Here is a 23,348-nt window from a genome sequence, read left to right as displayed (position 1 = left end):
GAAAATGGGATGATATAAGTATGGATTTTATCACCGGTTTCCCCACCACACCAAAGGGGAATGATTCGATTTGGGTAATTGTAGATCGCCTTACCAAATTTGCTCACTTTTTACCAGTCAAAACAACATTTCGACCACCTCAGTATGCTGAGAAGTACATTGCAGAGATTGTCCGATTACATGGTATACCAAAGACTATCGTGTCCGACCGTGGGCCACAGTTTACCGCTCATTTTTGGGAGCATCTTCATAAGGGTTTGGGTACTAGCTTGATTCAGAGTACAGCTTACCACCCACAGACTGACGGGCAGACAGAGCAAGTTAATGCTGTCCTAGAAGATATGCTTAGAGCATGTGTGTTATCATCTAAAGGTTCATGGGAATCATGGTTACCTTTGGCAGAGTTCGCTTACAGCAATAGTTACCAAGAGAGTATCAAGATGGCTCCATTTGAAGCATTGTATGGCAGGAAATGTAAGACACCATTGAATTGGGTTGAGCCTGGAGAAAGAAGGTTTTATGGAATCGATTTTGTTGACGAGGCTGAGAAAAAGGTCCGTATTATCCAACAAAACATGAAAGCGGCACAGTCACGCCAAAAGAGTTATGCCGATAAGAGAAGGAGACCGCTTGAGTTTGAGGTAGGTGACCACGTTTATCTGAAGGTTACTCCAATGAAGAAAGTACAACGGTTTGGAGTAAAGAGAAAACTTGCTCCTAGATTTGTAGGACCGTACAAGATCATAGAGAAGAAGGGTCCCGTGGCTTATAAGTTACAGTTACCAGAAGCGATGGGTTTGATTTTCCCAGTCTTCCATGTATCACAGTTGAAGAAGTGCTTGCGTGTTCCGGAAGAGAGAATAGAACCTCAGAGCATTCAGCTCAAATCAGACTTAGAATACCATGAGCAACCGGTTCGAGTTTTGGACACTAAGGACTGAGTCACTCGAAACAAAGTGGTCAGAACATATAAGATACAATGGAGTCATCACGATGATGGTGATGTGACGTGGGAAACATGAGAGTATCTTCAAAACGCTTATAAGGATTTTTATAACAAATGGTTCGTAACTCAAAATCTTGGGACAAGATTCTTATAAGTGGGGAGGGCTGTAACACCTTGGTGTTAAGCATGCATTACCATTTCATCCCATGAGCATAATCATCATCACCTCATGCATAAGCATCATTCATGCATTTCATTTCGAAAGAAATGAAGTATCATTTCATGTGGTGCTTAAATTGATTGAAATTCATTTATGTTTCAAACAATGTGAAACGCCATGCTCATGTTTGGATGCCATGATTTCTTGTTTTGATCACTAAGATAGCTTATAAATATTTAGGATATAATTTGGAGCAAAGTTTATATTTCAATTTTTGCCAAATTTGCTTTTAAAAATTATTCTTCAAAATTAGGGTTTTGAATTAGTATTGATTTTATTTTGTAATTCAAAATATATTTGGAGTTTGACTTTGGTCATAAAAGCAAAGTTGTAGAGAATAAATTTTTGAGCAACTTTTATTTTTGGGCCAAAGTTTGAAACTGCTTTAAATTAGTTCAAAAATTCGTTTGAATGCAAAAGGAATTGAAAATAATTTGAAAAAAATCTCATTTTACCTTGTTGGGCCGCCGCCTCGCTTTCGGCCCAGCTCGCCGAGCCGGCCCGGCCTGCCCTATGCCTCGCTCGTTCGCCAGCGCGCGCCGTGTCCTGACCAGCGCCAGAGCACGCACGCCGCGTGGTGGCCATGCGCCGGCGAGCACGCCGCACGGCGCCACCGGCCCGCCGCGTCCCGACCGGCCGTTCCTGCCTTAGCCGCAGCCGAGCCGTGCTCCTCCCCACTTTGCCATTCCGCACTCGCCCTTCCACGTCACTCCCTCCTCCGCCAGCGCAAGCAGCAGCGCTCGCTCCGCCGCGCGCCATCACCGGCATAGCCGTTCCGGCCACGCCTGGCCACCGGAGCTTGCTCCATCTTTGCCACGCCTTTGCCCCGGCCTCGCGCGGCTTGTCCTCGCGTTGATTCGACGTGGTAAGGCTCGAGCCGGCCGCTATTGCTCGCCGGAGCACGGTCGAGCTCACCGGTGAGCTTCGCTCCCGTGGACTCCCCCGGTCCGCTTCCTTTCCCGCCTTTCTTTCTCGCGCACGAGCATCGCACTGCGTCGTTGAGTATCCCGAGCACCTCCTCTCGCCATACCATGGCCGGAGACACTCCACCGGCGATGACCCACGCCGCCGCTCCACCATGCACGGCCGCGGCCGGCTTCCTGAGCTCCTTGGCCCACGTCACGGGCACCCTTGGGTTTGCGCGAGGGTGGGGAGCACGCTGGTCATCTTCACCGGGCCAAAGACCTCACCGTCGGTGAACTCTCGCCGTCGGTGATCTTCTCTGTTTTTGTTCGGCTGACGGGTGGGGTCCCGCTGACCCCCAGGACCCGTTGTCAGTCCCTATGTGTGTCCGCGCGTGTTCAGATCCGGGTGCACCCAGCATTTTCACCGGCTGGTTTTAAAAAGGATTTAGGAAATGATTTTTCAGATTTCTGTTAAATGCTTTGGAAATTTATAACTTGCTCAAATTGGCTCCAAATTTGTGGAAACAAATTTTATTGTGTTCCTTGTCACCAGATCTACATGATAAAAAATATTGCATGTCATTTTTGAGATACTTTAATGTAGAGCTTTATTTAATTCTTGATATTGCTGATATCTTGTGAAATGTGTAGTAAATTCTATATGTATCAGAAAAATATGATTCCAAATTGGTTAGTCTATTCTTGAGATGTACTTTCTGTGAAAAATATATGTCATGCAGGTTATGTGAAAAAATATGGCTAGGTAGGTTATGTGTATTAATTGCTGATTTCTTGTAAAATTTCTAGGGCTAAAAATATGAATAATACATGTTGGTGAAACTTTTTGTACAGTAATTGTATGCTCTTTAGATCGTGGGAAAAATACCAAATCTATTGTTTGACACTTTTCGTAGTACAAAGTATTTTCATGCTCAATTATCCACCATAGCTTGTCATTTTTGTGTAGGCTGCTATACTTATCTAAATGCAATGAAAATTTTATGGTAGTCTACTTAGAGTAGTACTATGCTACTGTAATTTTCTTAGATTTTTATGAGCACCAGAAATATATGTTGCTGTTGTAGCCCTAGTTTAACATGAAATAAACAAATCTTCTTTAACGCATGATTAGTCAATGATGTTTGCTTTGGTGTATCTTTGAAGCATCTTAGATTGCTGTGGTGACTTGGCGTGTTAGTACCATGGTTGTAGTAGTAGTATAGTAGTACATGTTCTTGGATGATGTTGGCTACCTTGTAGAAGGGCTTTACTTCTACTATGCCCAATAAAGTTGAACATGTTCATCTACATTTCATGTATCATGATCATTACATGTCATCTCTTCGATGCACCTATGCATTAGCACTCATACATCCGTATCATGCAGGATCACAGGAGGAGTTGCTAGCAGTAGTTCAAGAAGAGCAGACCGAGACAGATCCACAAGAAGTCCAGGCACAGGAGGTGCCAGAGGAAGAGGAGCCGAGAGAGGACTTGCTCGAGTGTGTGGATCATCAACCTAGTTCATTCGAACGAGGCAAGCCCCGGAGCATTCTAAGTCTCCTACTTTATAAAAGCAATTCTTTCTATATATATATGAGTTTATATATTGTTGCATTAAGTGGTAGGAGTTGATTGAAACCGTTGATGCAATTATTACTATCCTTGCCTACCTTACTACCTTGTTACCCTGTTAGGTCAGGATCGAATAATGGCTTAGCCTTGCTTAGACCGGTAGCGATCGGTGATAATTCGATCACCTACATTATAGGTGGTTACTGGAAGAATTTAGCTATGGAAAGAATGATATCATGGAATTAACCATGTGTGATGGATAATTGGAGACCAGACGGAAAAAGTTGGAGGCAACCAGACAGGGTTCTGGGTGCTGTTAGTTTCCGTCTGTGTCGATTAAGGACCGATTGTTGCTCGTCCCTCTTGTCATGTTGAACGCATGCCTCACATTTAGCTGGCCGAATAAAGTACCTTTCGACCGTGAAGCTAGTGACACTATTTGAGCCGGGATAAACCCGGATTGGCAGACTGGTGCTGAAGGGGGTATGACGGGGACGCAAAGAGTGAGCCCAAGGTGCGTCTTGGCAGTCGGGCGGTCCCTGGGTAGCGCGGTCCTAGCAGTTATCCCGCGTCTACTTGGAAAGTGTCATTGGTGATCTAAGCGACCCTGACGGGGGAAGCGTGGTTTGTGTGAGGAATAAATCACCAGCTGGTTAGGAATCGATTCGAATCGCCATCGCTCCTAGATAGTGAGCACTTGACTCGAGCTACGGCATCGTAGTAATTATTATGGAACAATGATGGTTATCTGGATGGTATGGGATATGCTAAATCTAAATTGGTAACTGAATGTTATTGGCTAATCAAGTGATTGCTATAGTACAGGTGCTTACCTAGATGGATAGGTTATAATAAAGATGATGCAAAGTACTTAAAATGGTTTCTTCATGCTAGCTTATGCTTTTCGCAAACCAGTCAGCTAGCCCACTAAAGAAAGCCTTGCATAATCTTTAGTGTCGCTTTATTTTGGTTTAAGACGGGTAAGTCTAGCTAAGTACCTTCTTGTACTAAGGGCGTTGTTCCGATTGTTGTTGCAGATGGTCAAATGTACTACGGCTATTGCATAAACTGCCTGTACCCGGCGATGGGTGACAACTAGGACCAAGGGCAATGGTCACTCCGTATTTCCCATCTGATGCTTTTGTTGGAGATGACTACCTACTGGCACCGTGTTGGAACTAAAAGTGTGTGTGTGACTTAAAAACTATTTGCTTCTGCTATTTCAGATTGAACCTGGTTTGTAATAACTTTATATTCTAAACTCTGATGTATCCTACTGTCATTGCGAACCTTATGTAACATGTGATGGTACTTGCTAAACTTGTATGATCTTGGTTCGTATGTCGATTGGTTTGAAATCCTTCATGGTTTCATGGACTACCGGGTTATACGGGCTTAAGTTTGCTAAATGATCTGCTTTGGCGGAAGATTTCCTTACTTAATCTCGTATAATTGGTCAGTTCTGTTACACGTGTCATACTAATGACTAACAAATATACTACCACGAAAATGACTTTTGGACACAACCTCTCTGATTAATAGAGGCAGGCACATCAAGAGAATGCCTCCGTAAATGGTCAGGTAGCCTCTTTACAAAAATCCAACTCACACATAAACATAATAATAAATCAACTAGACACACCAAAGTTCACACGACACTACTAGACTCAACTTGACTCAACTCGACCCATGCTATTAGAGTTTTATTGCATAAAGGGACTCCAACACCTATTGACGAGTTTTATGGGGAATCTTCTCGTCAACCCTTAGCAAGTTGAGGCACACCCTGTGGTCATCTATCACTCGTTGTCACCTCTTGAGAGACTTCCCTTGTGCCTTCAACTAACCCTCCAACTGTCGATTCTTCTCCACTAAATCATAGGAAAAATCTACCATCACTTGAGTAGTTGCATCCTTGCCTTCTGGGTCCATCATTGCCCATTCCAATCTAGGGTGTTGGCAAGGGCGGAAACGATATTGATCCCCCTTCATATCATCAAAACGGCGGCCACGAAGACCCAAGCATGCTTCAAAGGCTGCGTCTTCTATGCTATCCTCCATGGTGGCACGACAACCCCAATGGGAATAGTTTGTGTCCAACTAGTATGCACCGTTCTCTTCATCCTTAATGTAGATGCACGCCCTAGACTTCCAATATGTGTCCTCCAAGGGCTGTGTATACTCATTGCAGACATACTCCATAGATATGTTCCAATCAGCGTAGTAGGCAAGGAGGATCCCCACCAGTCGGTGGTGTGAAGCGGAGGAGTCACATCCTAGCTTGTCATAGGTCTTCACAGTCCACCCCAAGGCAGGGGGTGGCACATCTTCCCCAGCTAGATCATCTTGTGGTGGTGATGGGGGTTGGCCATCTCCTTGAGCGGCGCCCTCCTCGTCATCGTCATCTTCCACTACAATGACCTCTATAGGTTCTTCCTCAACTTCTGGCTCTTCCTGGAGTAGCTCCAGCATAGGTGCAGGTGCAGGCAGTAGCTCTAGCATAGGTGCAGGTGCAGGCGGGGCGTTCCCCTGCTCCTGGGGTTCCTCTTCATGTGGTTCCATAGGTTCATACAAGGAACGAGGCGAGTAGTAGCCTTCGGTGCTGATGCGAGCGGTCTTGTTGGCACAAGACATCTACAGAGTGAGATTTAGTTAGATTAGAAGTAATAATTTTCATAATAGAGTGAGACGAAAGAAGCATAAAATTTAGCAAATAACAAGAGTGAGGTAGTAAGCATGAAATGAGTGGAGCAAAAGAGGCTAAAAATGACCATTACTAACTAGGCTTACGTCCTACAGTCAACACGGCTCTGATACCAATTTGTCACACCCAATTTTAAGGATAAAATGGGATGCATAATCTTATGTGCGTCCAGAGATCAATCACACACATAAGCCGACAAATTATGAAAAGTACCATCACAAGTGTTTATTACATCACGAATATTATCACATAGTCTTCACATAAATATAGCGGAAATATAAAGACAACTCTCTCGCGGAAGCTCTATAGCACAAGGTCGTCAACTGGTTGACCACAAGACTAGTAATCCTCAGGAAAGTCGTTGTTACCATAGCAATCTGTTACCCATCCGGGATTTTTGTCCAAATAATGAAAATAAACAAGCATAAGTACATGTCGTACTCAACAAGTGTAACATGGGGTTCATGAGGCTCAAAAGGCTTGACGCAGGTTTAACAACATTTAGCTTTTAGTTGTCACAATTTTAGCATATGAATAGCATCAAGTTGTCATAATCCCATAGTAAACACATGATCGGTGTAAACATGATTAATGAATAGCATAAACAAATAATTAATAGTGATCATCTATTCCATAAGGGTTCCAAGGCCGCTCGGGACAGTGAGAACGGCTGATATACCAGTTTTACACTCTGCAGAGGTTGTACACTTTTACTATGAGTCGTGTTTCCCACTTGCCTGGGGTTTGCAAGTCCCCAAAACACTACCAAGGTGAGCAGGCAGGGTACACTATGAAGCCTTTCAAAGGTTCGTCTAACAAATTAGGGCCGCTAGGTTTATGTGCCCTGCAAATGTAGGGCTCCCCTTCCCGATAGCACATTCCGCGCAGGCTATACACACAAGGACAGAGGCCGCACTACACCCAACCCGAAACACACCCCATTTGCGCCTTTTGGTAACCTCTAACAAGCTAGAAAAGGTCTTTGTACTGAGCTAAAGCTAGAGCCATGTGGCCCTCATAGTTGTACTGTAAGTCCCCGATGATCACTTACAGATAAGTCCTTAAGGAAAGTAATATGAAGCATTTAGAAAGTAGCTAAATACTCCAACCCCCTTTTTATCAAGTTGTTAAAAAGTCATATTTTATGTTTGTTGCATATAACATTTGTCAACTTAGAAGATCATGGTTTTGTTGAGCACTGGCAATAGCTACCCAATGCGTATCCCATAGGTGACTAGGTATGAGTACAATTCTAGGAAATCCTTATTAAGGGGACACATGCATATATGAATTAAATGTATTACGGTTAATAGGAATCAATGATAGTCCCATGCTATACTTGCCTTTGATTAAAGTGTTCCTACTGATCCTGCTCGTCAAAGTAGTACTCTTGATCACCCACTACTCGATCAACACAGCAACATATAAGCATCCAGAAACAATCATGCATAGCAAACAAAGGCTATCGATTAGAACATTACACCAACATCATAGAATCAAGATGAAAAGTTTGTAAAACGAATCTACGTCTCGCTATGAACACATAGACGTGAAGATCATGAAAATCGGAGCTATAACGAAGAAGTTATGAATTAAACAAGATTTTCTTTAATGAAATAATAGATTAAAACTAATCTCGACTTTCAAAAGTTGAAAACATATTTAACAGTTGTATGAACATGTAGATTACGCAATTACGAATCTAACGCAACTTGAACGGATCAAAACGGAGTTAAAATGAAGAAGTTATAGCTTAAATAAAACTAGTGGCAAAACTGTAAATAGATGAATCTGATTTTCGGAATAAAATAAATCTAAATCTGATTTAAAACAGAGCCAAGGACGGCGGGCCGGATTATTGAGAACCCGAGGGGCTCTTTAGCAAAAGTAACAGGCGAAGGGGTACGGGCGAATGACAGCCTTTGGATTAGATTTGGATGGATCTGAGTAGATCGGGGACGAGAGAGAGAGAACAACCAGCCGGAACAGTGACCGGCATGGCGGCTGCCATTGCCGATGGCGAAGGAGCTCACCGGCGATCTTGAAACCAACCCTAGAGACCTCAGTTTGACTTGGGAAAAGCACGGGAAGAAAGAGGGGAAGACGGCGAACTCACCACGGCAAATCACAGCGGCGAGGAGCGGATGGAGGCGACGCGCGGCTCGGGACGCCGGACGGCGACGTTCTGCAGAGTTCGGCGAAGATTAGCGAACGACCTAGAGCGAGAAAAGGAGGGAAAAGAGGTCCGGCGGCTTCACAAACACGACACGAAGCTCGGCGAGAAGCTTACGGAGGTAGCGATGCGGTGAAACGGCGAAGGTCGAGCTCGGCGTGGCTCTTAGGGTTGCGGCAAGTCTTGCGGGCTCGATTGGAGGCGGCGGCTGACGCTAGGGTTGGATAGGGAGGCGGCGGTCGTAGGGGCCGCTAATTATGAGGGGCCTCGGTGTGGGGCCGGGCTGTAAGCCGAAAGGAGAGAGGGAAGGCCAGCTGGGATGCCCGTCCAGCAGCCTGTCCCGTGCGTTCTCAACACCCGCGCTACATCCCCCATATCATTTGCAAATGGTATTCTCCTTTCTTGACTTCATCCATCCCGTTTTCCTATTAATTAAAATAAGCAAATTGCACTTTTATTTCACTTTCATTCAATAGTGTCCTTGCTGTCCTATATCCTATATATCCCTAGTGCGCAATCTCCTTTTCGGTTCGCTGATCTGCGCATAATAATCATTATTTTATTGAATTTGTTGGTTTAGGTTTTTTTTTTTTTTTTTTTTATCGAGGATACCCAAACCTGTGATTCATCAACGCAATAGTGGTGGTGATTTCTACTCCCCTTCGTGATAAGGCCCCCACCAACCTCACCCTGTTGTCCACTCTCTGACACCAGTGCCGGCGATCATTCTCTGTGATGTTATTCTTACTGTTTGGTACTTGCTGATGATTTCACTAACTTTATTTGATGTTTCCTCGTCTGCCTGCTCCCACCATGTAGACCATGCGGCCACGCCAACCTCACCATGTTGCCCGCTCGTTTGTTTGCTCGTCTGCCCGCGTCCTCTGTCCTCATCAGCTGCTCCATTCTACAATCCCAGCACAGCACAATAGACTGAGCCACACAGTCGAAGCAGGTGAAGTCCCAACTCACTAAACACGTGGATTGTGTGACCTGCCCCAGAATCTCTCCCACCGCACGCGCCTCGCGTCCCAGAAATAAAGATGCTTCTATGCTCTCTGTGTTCAGTGTTGAAGGACATACTAAAACATACTACTATTTCACTAAATAAATGAAGCTGAAAATGAAGAAGGAACCGTGACCTCAAGCGCCATATCAGTCAGCCAGACATGGTACCAATTCAATTTCAATAAGATAGCTAACTTAATCTGCTGATACAACCAAGGGAAGCTGCAGCTGCAAATTGAGCACTACTCCGTAGTACTAGTAGAGTATAACAAACACATCAGAGGCACGTGCCACTGGGTCGCCCTGTGTCAAAAATACTTTACATCCGGTAATAAGCACTTGCCAGGCAATGGTAATGGAGCCCGCACAGGCAAATGATACTGTTTCTGTCAATTTTGGGAACTTTTACATCACCACTGAGGAAATCCATAAACAGTTGAACCAATCTGACTTCAGTTACTTAGACGATGCAGTTTCAAACATGTTACTCTTTGTAATGGGAACAAATGAATGCTGGCTTCATCTTTTGACATAGTAGGAGAGATCATATGTCATGAAAGAAGAGCAAGACCTGAATGACAAGCTGACCACTGTACCACAGTGCAAGGTGCTGCATTACACAATGGACCATATAAAAAGTTCAAAAGTGCTTCTAAACCAGGTGGTATGCATGGATCCCATCATATGAACACCCAACAAAAGAAAATTGGATCATTTGCAGACTCCTAATTTCCATGATTTGCAGAAACTTGGTCCTCCGTAGCTGATAACTTGAAGCTTAACCATAAACCTCATGGCTCACAATAGTCACAGAAAATGATGAACAAAATTAAGAAAGATTCCATCTAAAATGACCCAATAAAATTTTGAGTAAAGAAAAAACATAAAAAAATGTTGCAGCTGCCCGCAGGACCTTGAATAATCCACTTACTGACAACACCCAACCAAGATATATCAAAAGGCCTACAGACAAACTGATATTATATGGTAACAAATAATATCACGCTAAGTCAATATCACAACTAAATAAAAAAAATAACTCATAAGAAACAAAAGAGTGCAATGTTTTGAATGTAATAAAACATAGATTCCTCTGAGTGGAACAAGAAACAATCTAATAGATTAGCAGCTTTTTTTTCAAAACAAAAGGGTGAAAAAGGAATACAAAGACAAGGTATTAGAATTATTTGCAGCCTAGCTTTACCTAGAGTTGCTATACAAAATATAAGCGGGAAATGGAAGATTAGCAAGGTAGGAAACCTAAAATTCTAAAAAGAAATAAAAGATAAAGCATTACCAAATCAACGAAATGAAATTAGTAATAAATACACAAGGTTCTTGGTGTTGAAGACAAAAAAAAAAGGAGCAGATAGATTCTATGAAATGGCAGGCGCAGAGTTCAATTCTGTGTCACAACGCACATCATTGCTACATGCTACAGGCAAAAACTGAGATGGTGGAGGGATATTCAGCTACTCTACGTGGCCATGCACCCTGCACCCACAGCTGTTGGGCCAACAACAATGCACTGCAAACAAAAAGGCACGAAGCACAGGGAGGAGCACGATAGAAAGATCTATTGCTTAAGAGTTTGTTGTACACAATGCCTAGCTTATATAGGATGGATTACATGCTACTGACTCAAACATCTGCCAAAAGGATCTCCTAACAAACCAACTCGTATACGACATCTATTATCCTGAAGGGCTAACTAAGATGATGACCTCCTGGAAACTCGACTCAGCCACACTGTTTCTCCTTGCGGGCCTTTTGTTTGCGCCTAGAATACTTCACTCCCAAATAAGATAAACTGATGGAAGAAATTCCAATTTTCAATCAATACAGATGGTTTGAAAAGCCAAAACCAAGCATGTGTGTAGAGATGGCAATGGGTACCCGAAGCCCGATGGGTTTTACCCTATTAGGGCAAGGGCATGGGTCAACTTCTCTACCCATGGTTAATGAGTAAAAAGCCAGACCCAGCGGGTTCGTGGGTGTGGGTTTGGGGATATAGTACCCAAACCCATAAACCCATGGGTTTTTTAAACCCGATCTATCATGTATTATGTCAATAATTGAGTATGTTTAAATTTTCCTGAAAGTATATAACTGTAGAGAAAAAATAAAAGGAAAAAAGAATACACGGCACTACACAGTAGGAGTTTTGAAAAAAAAAATAACACTCACACGCATGAGACTTTGAGAGCACATGAGACCTGTCTAATTCTGGGCCGGCCCATTTAGCATAGTGGCTTGTTGGCACTCTACAACAGCAGTGATGTTTGCCTGCTAGCTTTACTCACTGAGAGAAGAAATAGTCCCACCTCGTCTATTCAAACAAGAAGACCAGTACCAAACTCTTATATATATAAGCACATGGACGTTGGACACTTCACAATTCACAACAAGGCAACATTGGTGGCTTTGTGCGTAAGCATTGAATACATGTGTCATTGTGAATTTTTTCCCGTACTGCTCTATGTACTTTGTATTAGAGAAATATAGTAATAAATATTTTTTTTCCCAAAAAGGCATGCTTGTTGCTAATAAAACATATAAAAGTTGGCGTGCTTGTTATCACAGGCAGTTGCTAATAAAACATAGAAAAGTTGGTGTGCTTGTTATCACGGGCATGGGTTTGGGCATAAAATTAAACCCGTGATGGGTCATGGGTTTTCTGATGGGTAGATTTTTTGTTCATGGGTATGGGTTTCGGATGGCAAAAACCCAGCGGGTTTGTGCCCTCTATGTGTCCAGGATGGGAGCATAAGTTGTCTAAAAAATAAAACCAAGTTTCTGTGGGCTGCGGATGGGGTCAAGTAGTGCAAACAAGTATACTTTTCAGGATGTTTCTGAGGATGCATAAAATTTTAGTAGAACTATATAAGAACAATAATTCCATCATGCAAGAATAATGCAAGCAGCTTAAACCAAGTAAAACATCTTATTTAGTTCCAAATGATTCAAACAAACTAGAAAACAAGTTCTTCATAATCACAAGGCATTGCTTTTCCCAAGGCCAATATAAGACAGCTAAATGTAAGCATCAATTTGAGAAATAACCATAGCATTAAAAACCTTCAGTGAAAATGTGACATTAGTTGGGTTACTTCAGAAATGAAGGGAAGCAGCAGCTACTACTTCCAGTCAATATATTCTGAACTAAAAGTTTTTTTCTGGAATACACAGGAGAGCTGCGTATCATTGCATTAAGATAGGGAAAAGAAAGGCTCAAATACCCAATACATACTCACACCACACCACACACCTCGGGTTACCAGACAAAAGTTCAGCCATTAATTTCTATAGCAATATATATACATATATAAAATGATAGATACTCTGAAGACATTTTCTGATGAACATATTAAATTCATGTCATTTTTAAGTAAACAATTTACATGATCATGCAGGTATTGGACACCACACAAACTTTTGATTACACATTTGAGGACATCACTTCTTTATTTACCATTGTACTAAATGGACTTCTACTGTCCATGATAAAGCCGAGACAGTTTCTTTCACTCCAATTTAGAAGCAATAATCTGTTCAGGGTACCAATATTCATCTAATGTGCCAGCACAAACAAATCTGAACAACAAGATAAGACCATGCTCACTACAGGCAGTATAAACTTTCATATTAACCAGTATTGACACAAGCAATATGTGACTGCAATGATGACTTGCACAAGATCTCCGTTAAACTTGAACTTCAACGAATCAATGGGTGCAAGGGAATTAGTATTGCAATATTAGGATATGGCGTCTTATACTCTTATTAGGAGTTTAGGAATTTACTTAAGAGTAAAAAAACGAAACACAGGTTTCTCAGTATCAAATGAGTGACACTTGAGGTTAATGATTGAACGTTTATACACTACCATTTTCATTCACTAATAATCAGACAGGAAACCAATAGGTGTTCAAACCAGTTTGGTGTCCCAAACAGGCTGGGGAGCACAGTAATCATGAACATGCTCAGCTTGCCCGTAATTTAATTATGAGGAAATATAAAGTGTATAAGAGTATATATGCACAAACTCAATCTTGTGTATTGGATCTAATCTGAGTGGCCCAAAAGTGAGAAGTGGGAAATCCCCCATACCTCTTATCACTTTTAATTTGACTCACTAATTACCTCTTACAAATTTTAAGTTTTAATTTCACTAAATCTAATTGGGCATAAGTCAGCCCAATTATGAGGGAACTCCAACCCTTCACTTGGGCCAATCAGATTAGATCCAACACTCAAGATTGCACTTGAGCATATGTTGACCAATACTCTTGTCAGTTGTCTATCTCTTTGGTTATTTGCCGAAATATCAATGTGCCATACATACAGCGGAGTATATTAATCATTGCCAAGACTGTTAACTTGCATCAGTAGGGATTTCTTTCTTTCCAGAGAAAGCTCTACAGTGGATTTTATATGAAACTGAAATTGAAACTTGATCCTAATTGCTAAACAGGTATTTCCTCATAATACAAGTCACTTTAGGATTCCTATTTTCAACTTTGAACATCACAATAAGAACACCTAGATAGATTGAGAATGTAAGATTGATGCTGGTACACTTATATCATAAAAAATAGTTTCAAGACATGATTCTTTTTTATTTTAGCTATATATCTTTCATACAAATTGGCAATAAAAATTCCACCTTGTAGACTATGTCAATGTCCCTAAGCAAGTTACATTAGCAATCAGAGGGAAGTGGGGAGTAACCTATTAGTGCAATCTTCCTAACTTTAACTTGATGAACAGGGATATCATACAACAAAAACAGAGAATGCAGTCGTGTCAATCTTTTCGTAATAAAAATCAATCAGTTGCCCTGCATGAATAACTAGATATCATCTAATACTAGCTAATTACAGTGGCATTCTCTTTTGAACAGAGCCAATAACATCTCTAAGTAATGCATGCTAAGAAAAAAGAGAAGCAATAAAATAGCAATCAAATAGAGCAGTACATTGTTTCTTCGTATGAATGATAAACTTGATGTATAAAGTAGCCTTCATGAGTAATCACAAATGACATATCAAGAAACAGACAACTCAAAAACGTGATAGAATTTCAGCCTCACAGAAAGAAACACACTTTGCTACATACAATAGGATTTTCACACCCTGCTGTAGAAACAAACAAACATAAAACAGGTGAAGAAGCACCTACAGTACAAGAAGGTACCTATCAGATGCACAGGTAAATCCCACTGGAGAAGGTATGGCCAACTTCATTAAATTGGGCAATTCCATCAGTGGCTGGGCGTAGTTTAATGCCAGACAATGTGAATGGACCTTGGTAAGCAAACTTCACCATCCCAACAACCTCTAGCTCACCATCTTTGGAGTCTTGGTCAACAGGCATCCGTGCCCTGAGCCTTCCGGCTGGACCTTTCAGGGGAATTTCTGAAATATGCCATCTAAGCTCCCTCTCTGCCCGGTTTAGCACAGCCTTGGGTGAAACATTGAGCAGAGTGGGATCCACAGGAAGCTTAACAATGAATGTAACATTGCTCAGAGGCTGGGGTAGCATTGGATTGGATGCGTACTGTATCATCACTGAGAGTAACGTCCCACTGTGGCGCTTCACTAGGCGCATCCTCAAAGGGAGAGGCGAGTGCTTCGGCAGGAAGCTGTACTTCATGAGGGAAATGGGCTCCTCTTTCGACACAGTCCTGACATGGAACAATCCATTCTGTAGGTTACTCAACACATTACTCTGCAATGCAGCCCTCTTCATTCCTGATGTGCCCTCAAGACGAAATGAGAACTCAGTCTCCTTGCCCGCTGCCTTATTCAGTGGCAAGGTCCGCAGGAAGATTGTACCCTTCAAGCCAACACGCACAAGAATAGACTCCTTGAATTCTGCATTGATCTCCTCAGCAATAAATAACTCAGGAGCAGTCATTTCTGTACGCTTGGTCACCAACAGATTTTCCAATGGAGTACCAGCAGCTGCATTTGGTGGCTTCCCACTTGTTACTAGCAGCTCAAGACCAGTGACGGTCCTGTCCTTGTGATCCTTCTTTGTTGTTGTAACAAACTCAGAAGCATCCAGCCCACCACCAAATGGCGCATTGAGCCCTTCAAACGCCTCAGCAAGTGAAGCCTCATCATTGCCAAACTCAATGCCACCATAATCACCCTCAAACCCTTCAACTCCAATAAATGTCGGCTTAGTTGCCTCAGCTGGTGGTAAAGTCGTGACCTCCAATCCAGCTAGTGCAGCTGCAGGATCAGCAACCACAAGGGCAGTCTCCTTGTTCTTCTTGAATCCACCCACCAATGCCTCCTCCGGCTTGTTGTTAATCAGGTCACTGGCTGCGAAGGGATCCTTCTCCACAGGTGCTGCCTCCTCAGGTGGTGGCTCGTCCCCAGTAGCAACAGTGGTTGCAGGGGCGATGTTAGACGAGAATTCGTCACCAGCCGCGAGCGTCTCCTGGGGAAGCTCGAAAGAGGCACCCGAGAAGCCCTCCCTCGCAGCGTGGCGGTCCTGCGCGAGGTGCTCGACGGCGGGCCAGGGATCCGCGCCGCGGGCCCGGGCTTCGGCGTCGGGGGAGGAGTTGACCATGCGCGCGAGGTTGTCGCCATGGATGGTGGCAAGGATCTGGGAGAGGCGGACGGAGCCAACGCCGTGGAGGACGAGGTCGAGAGCGAGATAGACCTCGGGGTACTTGCGGTGCACCTTCTCGGGGGTGACGTCGACGCCACGGCAGGCTGCGACGACGACGGAGACGGCCTGGTTGACGGCGTCGGCGACGGCGAAGGCGTTGACAGCGGGGGCGGCATGGTCGGAGCCTGCGGTGGTGACCCCCAGCACGTAGATGGAGTTGACGAGGCGGTACACCACGCGGTACTGTGACTCGACGCCGACAACGAGCTGCCCCGACGCGGCGGCGAGCGGGTCGTCGCCGATGGCGTCGAGCGAGGCCGAGGAGGCGGAGGATGAGGAGGACTGTTGCTTGCCGCGTGCGAGGTGGAGGCGCGCGAGGCGAAAGGCGGAGACGGCGGCGAGGGCGCGGGAGACGGGGAGCCAGGACCGCGTTTGCAGTAGGATGTCCGGGCCGTTCACCGGCTGCAGGGAGATCGCGAGGCACGCCATGGCGCCGCGGACGCCAATGCGAGGAGGAGTGCTCCGGCGCCGCGGCGGATCTGGGGACTAGGGCTCGGGCACGGATCTGGGGAGCAGTGGGATCTGGGAGTGGGGTGCGGCGTGGGGGTGTAGGAAGGGGAAGGAGACGGTGCACGGGCCGATGGGTGGACTCGGTGTAGGGACGGAAGAGCCTGAGGCGCTGGGCAGTGGTTAAGGGCAGTCCCAGAGACCAAAAGCAGTATGAGAAATTTTAATATTTAACACTCAATTCGTGCGTATCAAGATTTGACATCTAATTTGTGAGTTATTCAAAATATAATCCTGGTCACATGAATTCTTTCAATCTGAGGATTTTCTCTCTTTTCCTATCTTTTCTTATTTTCATTATATTTCTTTCACTATTCTGAACATGGGAAAAGATCATAATGCCCCTCCCTGGACAAGAAGACTCGGAGTCGGAGGCTTCGCTTGGTTTGTTCTCGAACACCAGTCACGGGGTCGTGACTCGCAAAGCACGGGCCGCTCCAGCCGCCGCCCGGTCCTGGCTACTCCAGCGCCGGTCCACCGTCCGCCGCCGGCCCCCACCCACCGCTCGAGCAGCTAGCCGCCGACCCCACCCGGCGCGCACCCAGGACGAGCACGGCCATGCGGGAGATGATGTCCGGCAAGGACGCCAAGGAGCTCGTGGCGCTGCTGTCCAGAGTCCAGACAGAACCAGGTCGGGGAGATGCCGCTATCCGTGGCCGCCGAGTACGGCAAGACGGGGATGAACTCGGTGGCGCGGAACGGGCACGTGGAGGTGGTGCGCGCGCTGCTGAAGGCGGAGCCCAGCATTGTGCTGCGCACGACAAGAAGGGCCAGACGCGCTGCACATGGCCGCCAAGGGCGCGTGCCATCAGCCCGGGCGGCGGCGGCAACAAGCAGGCGCGCGAGCTGAAGCAGCAGGTGAGCGACATCAAGCACGAGGTGCACTCATCGCAGCTAGAGCAGACGCGCGGCGCTTGCGCATGCAGGGCATCACAAAGCGCATGCGCATCAACAAGCTGCACGGGGAAGGGCTGAACAACGCCATCAACTGGACGACGGTGGTGGCCGTGCTGATCACGACGATGGTGCCACGGCGGCTTTGGCCTCGCTGTCACAGTGTCGCTGGCCTCCGGCTCGGGGTTCTCCACGCCCATCATGGCCGGTGTGCACCCTGGTGAGGGGCATCGGCGTCATGCTGCTCACCTGCTTGGAAGCCTGCTTCGGTGTCTTCCTGTTTATCAGGAACAAGAAGCGAACCAAGCGTTTCCAGGGAGGAGCACTATGGTCTTTCTCCATGCACAGAATCTCTTCTTTTCTCTTCTCTATCTCTACAACTAAAAAATTTCGTACGGCGAACATCTACCCGGCAATAGGTCGTGCGACCCCGCGTCTACCTCGGCAGAACGAGTACACGTGCTACACCGCAGCCTTCGGCAAAAAACTGGAGCGCTCCTCTATCGCCTACGACCCGCATCCGCTCCCACGCCTCCCACGTCGCCACCGACGCCCGCCTCTGTCCCATCCCGCACGGCACACACACAATCCCACGGCGCACTGAGCCCCTGCACGCCGTCGTCAGCGCCAGCACCGACGCCGGCTAGCACGCTTTGCGACGTCCTCATCTCGCACCGCCGCCGCCGCGTCTTCCTCATCCCGCGCTGCCGCCGCCGCGTCTTTCTCATCCCGCGCCGCTGCCGCCACGTCTTCCTCTCACCGGCGAGGAAGACGACGTCGTCGGGGGAAGCACCGGCGCCGTGCGTCGACGGTGAGCCGCCTGCACGTCGTCGGTGAGCAGGAACTGAGGGATCACCGCGACGTCGAAGCCGTTCCCAAACCAAGCAGCTCAAGGCAGCTACTCTCCCTGCGTCGAGCACCTTACCTGCGTCGTGGCCCACGGTGAGCCGTCAATCCTCCCCAAATGTTCCGGCCTAGCCCCGACGCCCCACGCCGTCGCATAACGCCGCGGCAGGCCAACCCCGACGCGAGCCGCCGCCCCAACGGCGAGCAGCAACTTGAGCTCGCCCTCGCACTCTGCAACGGCGGACCGCAACTTCTTCAAGTACACCCTCGCTCGCTGCCGCCACCAGGTGTGCCAACCCCTTCTCATCCCAACCCTAACTTAAGATAATTGGCTATTTATACTCCGATCTGATGTAATTACATGTGTGTACATGTATTATGCCTGCTAACTTCGAGCCCTTCCAAAGATTATCATGCGTACATGTGCACACCCATCTCCTTGTCTAGAGGTTCACTTCATATTTACACTTCTGAAACTTTAGAAGTTTCCTTTTCCTAAAACATTCAGATTTTTCTGTTTTCATTCAGTCAAGGAACTTTAAGATTTGGATACTGAAATGACTTAATTGGAGGAAACAAAAGTAGTAGCAGAAACCTGAACTCTGATAGGCTCAAACTCTGTTTTTGTTGCTTTGTCTTTGTTGAAACCTGGTGCTATACAGAGCAGAATGTATGAAGTGAGTGCAGGTTCTTGTGTTGTGAAACTTTCAAATCCTTGAAATAAATCTCCTCCAAAAATTATAATCCACATGCTAAACGATTTCTGTGAAAACGCAATTTTTTGCATTTTACCAAACAATTTCAGGGGATACTTGCAGTGTATCCAATTTTGATAAGAGATCCATCTCAGAATATGAATGTTGAGTATCAATGCTAAAAAATCTATTGCACACTATAGGGAATATACTAATCCTCATCCTATTTAGATATCAATTTTCAAGCTCCATGGTAACTACCCCTCCGAAGTATCTGAAGATGTGTGAATGTTAATATCTTCATCCCAATTTTTATTATGCAATGGATGAAGTTTTACTCAAAAACATCAGGCGAGATCAGCTACTAATTCATGTTAGTTGCTTTTATGGACCCGTAAGCAAGGCAATAGTATCAACTATAAGATCACAAACTTTGTAGAAGGTGATCTCACTACCTTACGATCATTGGAGATTTGTAGAAGGTGATCTCACTACCTTAAGATCACAAATCAGATTTGACAAGCTGGGAGGCAGCATATTAGTGAAATTCTCAGAATTATACCATCTATGCAAGGCTTTGGCTGTCAGTAACCTACTTCTCTTGGCCCGGACATGGACGTAGTCAATGGTTTCACATTCTCCCCCTTGCCCAGCTTTCACCAGCCATCCTCAACATAGCTCACTCTCATGCATTATAGAATGCACAAAAGCATGAAAATGGATCCATCTTAATGGAGGACTCACCCACTTTAACATGGTTCAATCTGAATGCACGCAGTTGGGGACTAACCTGAAGATTGCTTCAAGGATTACCAACTGACCTGCACGGAAAGAAGCTAGGTTTAGGTTACCTGTTAATCTTTTTTGAGTGAAAAAAATGAATTGGTAAAGCATGTGTGTGTACAACCATATCATATTCAAAATGGCTTCTTAGTCCTATGACACATGCAACATGCATCTAGCGTTGTTACTGACAAATAAGTGAGGAATTCCATCATGCATGCTATTCCCCATGCCAATAAGAAAAGTGATACTAAATTCAGATCAGCATCTCCATTGGCAACTTGGGTTTCAATTACACAACTCAATTTTTTAAAGCGTACTTTCTTCTGATGAGGTGGTCTACAGAATTGATGCCTATTAATGTGCTGGTTTATTCATTATTCAACCCCATCCTTGTCATCATCCTTCTTTCCAATGCTCTTTGAGAAAAATCAAGAAGAAAAATAGTTTGCTGGTGTATTCTAAAACCAAACATCATCATGGAATCACGTTGTCTGAACATTAATTTTTTATACCACACAACGGTGTCTTCCCTGAGGGATCTCATTAAAATGGGCCTGCAATTTCAACAACTCAATTTTGTTTGGTGATCAAACAGTCCACGGCAATCTCTTTTGATCTGACACCATGTCAAGGTCCTGCATTTCAGAACATATTTATTGCACCATTTTAGAATCTGAAGCACAATGACTACAAAATCCATAAAAAAAAATCCTGCATACACAAGGCTGATGTTCATTCTCGGCAAACACTGCAGTAATCCCAAACCCTGCCATGCGATTTGCAGGCTTGGGCCAACTGTAGCCCAATTGTGCCCAGTTGGAGCTGCTACTGTAGTCTATACAGTTAGGAACTCTGGTGGCTGAAAAAGAGCAGCTAGCCACCTGTTAAACAGAACAAAAGAAAAAAAAAAACTGTAGTTAGACAAGTGAGAGTTGGCCTTGAGGAAGCACTGAACTGTCTAGCAAAGTACAGTGAATCCCCTCTGTCAACTGGTCACAAGGAAAAGTTCATCTCCAAATGTCTGCAAAATAGTAACTAATGTCAATCTTTGCACTTGGTGTTAGCACATGCATCATAAATGAACAAATTAAATTTCTACAAGCTCTGCCCTGAAAGAGGAATCAGAAAAAAGAACATAACTAAGGCAGTTTGTAATAACTTTAGTATGGTGTTAGACAAATTCATTTGGAAAACTGTTATAATCTTTTTTTTAATCTGGAAATCTTGCTTTCCGAAAATTGTTCAGTTTGGTGTTAGAGATAATTTCTCTGTTGGCATCACTATATGGTGTTTCATTTCTGGATAGTTTCGATGAAAAGTTCTATGCTTAGTAACGAAAACATAATATCCTTTTACAAACCTGAAACTGGGTACAAATTTGCATTAATTTTAGTAGTTTCAAAAAATTAGTTTCAGGGTTGCAACATGAGAAGCTACAGAGTTTTTGAGTTTCACAGTACTTTAGCAACATGAGTAGCTCCCTAATGTAAAGCAATTACCAGCTAATCACTGCATTTTCAATCATTTTACCTTTCAATATATATGTTGGCATGACATAAAAGGTGTATGTATTTGTCCATTGGCCGGCCAAGGCCTAGCATCTGAAATTTCTGAACTTGAATCTTCATTGGATTGTTAGATGTTTATGAACCGGTGTGCTAATATAATGTGTGTTTCGTTCTGTTCTGCTGTTGTACAAAGGTGAATGCCAAGAAGGTTATTTTAAGTGGGAAGAACAGCTGCAGTGAAGTCATTTAGATTCTGTGTGCTCAGGTCTAATGTGAAGCAACCCTTCTCACTTTTCAATTTATTTTTCTGTTCCCCTACCTGTTTGCCTCGTAGAACCATCTAGCATTGATATGTAGTCTGCTACTGTAGTAAATATGCAATCCTGAATAGCAAGCATCAACCTGCTAACTGTTTAGTACAGAGCCTACTGCTAATTGCAGAAAACATAACCTGGAAGCAATGAACTGTAGCAATTGAAAAATAGCACAAGAACATACTGCTACTCGGTGAAAACTCTAAACCAGAAAATCATGGTTACTCGGAGCTGGAAAAAGTACATAGCCTACTAGAAGGAAATGCATAGGATGCAACCAATCTTCCTTTTTACCACTTCTTCCTTGCAACAGCACTTTCAGGTTTGCTCCCTATGAGCAATTCCTGGTTAACTTGCACTTGGAACCACCACATAATTCCAGACAAAATGCTATATTTTCTGATAGGTCAAGTGTTTCAAATTCAAACTGGTTCCAAACTTCCTTTCTTTCTACCAAGTTGGTTGTGATTTTCAAAAGCCAATCCAACTTGGTTTCAAAAGGAAGGAAGAAAATCACAACAAACTACTGACGAAGCTCTTATAATTGTTACTTCGGTTTCTTTATTCTTTGTGGTTAGGTTTTTCTTGATACGTGTCCTCTCTCTTGTAGGTGCTCAATAGCAAATTGCTGAAGGCTAAGATAGGAACACTAAACAGGACATCAGGAAAGAGCTCAAAACCCTTGCAAAAGTGGAGAGAAAATAACAGCAGCTTGCAGTAACTGATGTACTGAAAAACACAGATGCTGTGCTGACAAGTGACAACATTGACTGGTGCACCTCCGAAAAAGCTAAACGGAATTACATTTGATTCAATGAAGCTGCTCAGGCACTTGAGCTGGCATGCCGGATAGCCTTGTTGAAAGTAAGAATAAGATTGCATAATTCAAAGTTTGTGATGAGCTAAGGGTGTAATTTGAATATGTTGACAGCATCACAAATATTGCCCGTTGGGTAAATCTTATGACATTTATGAAGTCATTTATATAACATAAATTCACTTAAAGGCATACTTCTATCGATAATTGTTTAGATGTGAGCCCCTTGATTGGCAATGGCATTAGTTAAGTGATTGCCTTTGTGTTTAGTATGAGTCAGATGCGCAATACTGTCGTTGTAAATGTAAGAGCTTGTTTCTGTGATGTGAAGCTTGTAAATAAATATAAGAGTTTGTGTCATATTTGTGGACGTCATATAGTTTTTTTTTTTTTTTGTTCTCGTAGCGACGCACGGGCACTCAACTAGTGGAAATAAGAAAAGAGAGAAAACCCTCGTATTGAAAGAATTTGCATGACCAGGCTTATATTTCGAAAGGCTCGCGATCGAATTGGGTGTCAAATCTTGAGTGGCGCACGAACCAAGGGTCAAATCTTGAAATTTCTCAAGTAGTATAGCACCTATGTTGCTTCCCCCGAACCTCTGTCAACTGATGAGATTCGGGTTGGGCTCACTTCCTCTTCCTCCCGAGAGCTACTGAGTGAGTGAGAGCCCCTAGTGGCACCCAGCCGTCGGCCCCTTCCCTTCCCCTCTCTCTCTCTCTCTCTCCCTGTAGAGTTCCCCAGTGCAATAAGTGCCCTAGATGGG

At 44.4% G+C, this 23,348-nt stretch overlaps 1 protein-coding gene and 1 long non-coding RNA gene across 3 annotated transcripts; one reads left to right on the top strand and one right to left on the bottom strand.

Annotated features, from left to right (window-relative positions):
- Positions 1-14,571: 14,571 nt before the first annotated feature.
- Positions 14,572-16,803, bottom strand: LOC136471808 (uncharacterized). Its single transcript, XM_066469554.1, has one exon. It carries the CDS (start codon positions 16,642-16,644, stop codon positions 14,731-14,733), a length of 1,914 nt encoding a protein of 637 aa, XP_066325651.1. The 5' UTR covers positions 16,645-16,803; the 3' UTR covers positions 14,572-14,730.
- Positions 16,804-18,083: 1,280 nt separating this feature from the next.
- Positions 18,084-22,942, top strand: LOC136471807 (uncharacterized). 2 transcript variants are annotated; one of them, XR_010762122.1, is made up of 3 exons: positions 18,084-18,749; positions 21,645-21,716; positions 22,376-22,942. It is a non-coding gene; the product is annotated as an uncharacterized lncRNA (long non-coding RNA). The 2 variants fall into 2 exon arrangements; XR_010762123.1 differs by lacking the exon at positions 21,645-21,716.
- Positions 22,943-23,348: the final 406 nt, after the last annotated feature.

Source organism: Miscanthus floridulus, chromosome 8 (assembly GCF_019320115.1).
Source record: "Miscanthus floridulus cultivar M001 chromosome 8, ASM1932011v1, whole genome shotgun sequence".
Lineage (NCBI taxonomy): Eukaryota > Viridiplantae > Streptophyta > Magnoliopsida > Poales > Poaceae > Miscanthus > Miscanthus floridulus.
This window is presented reverse-complemented; position numbering and strand designations above follow the sequence as displayed.

Coding starts and splice junctions, on each gene's coding strand:
- LOC136471808 (XM_066469554.1), bottom strand. CDS start 16,644: ATGGCGTGCCTCGCGATCTCCCTGCAGCCGGTGAACGGCCCGGACATC.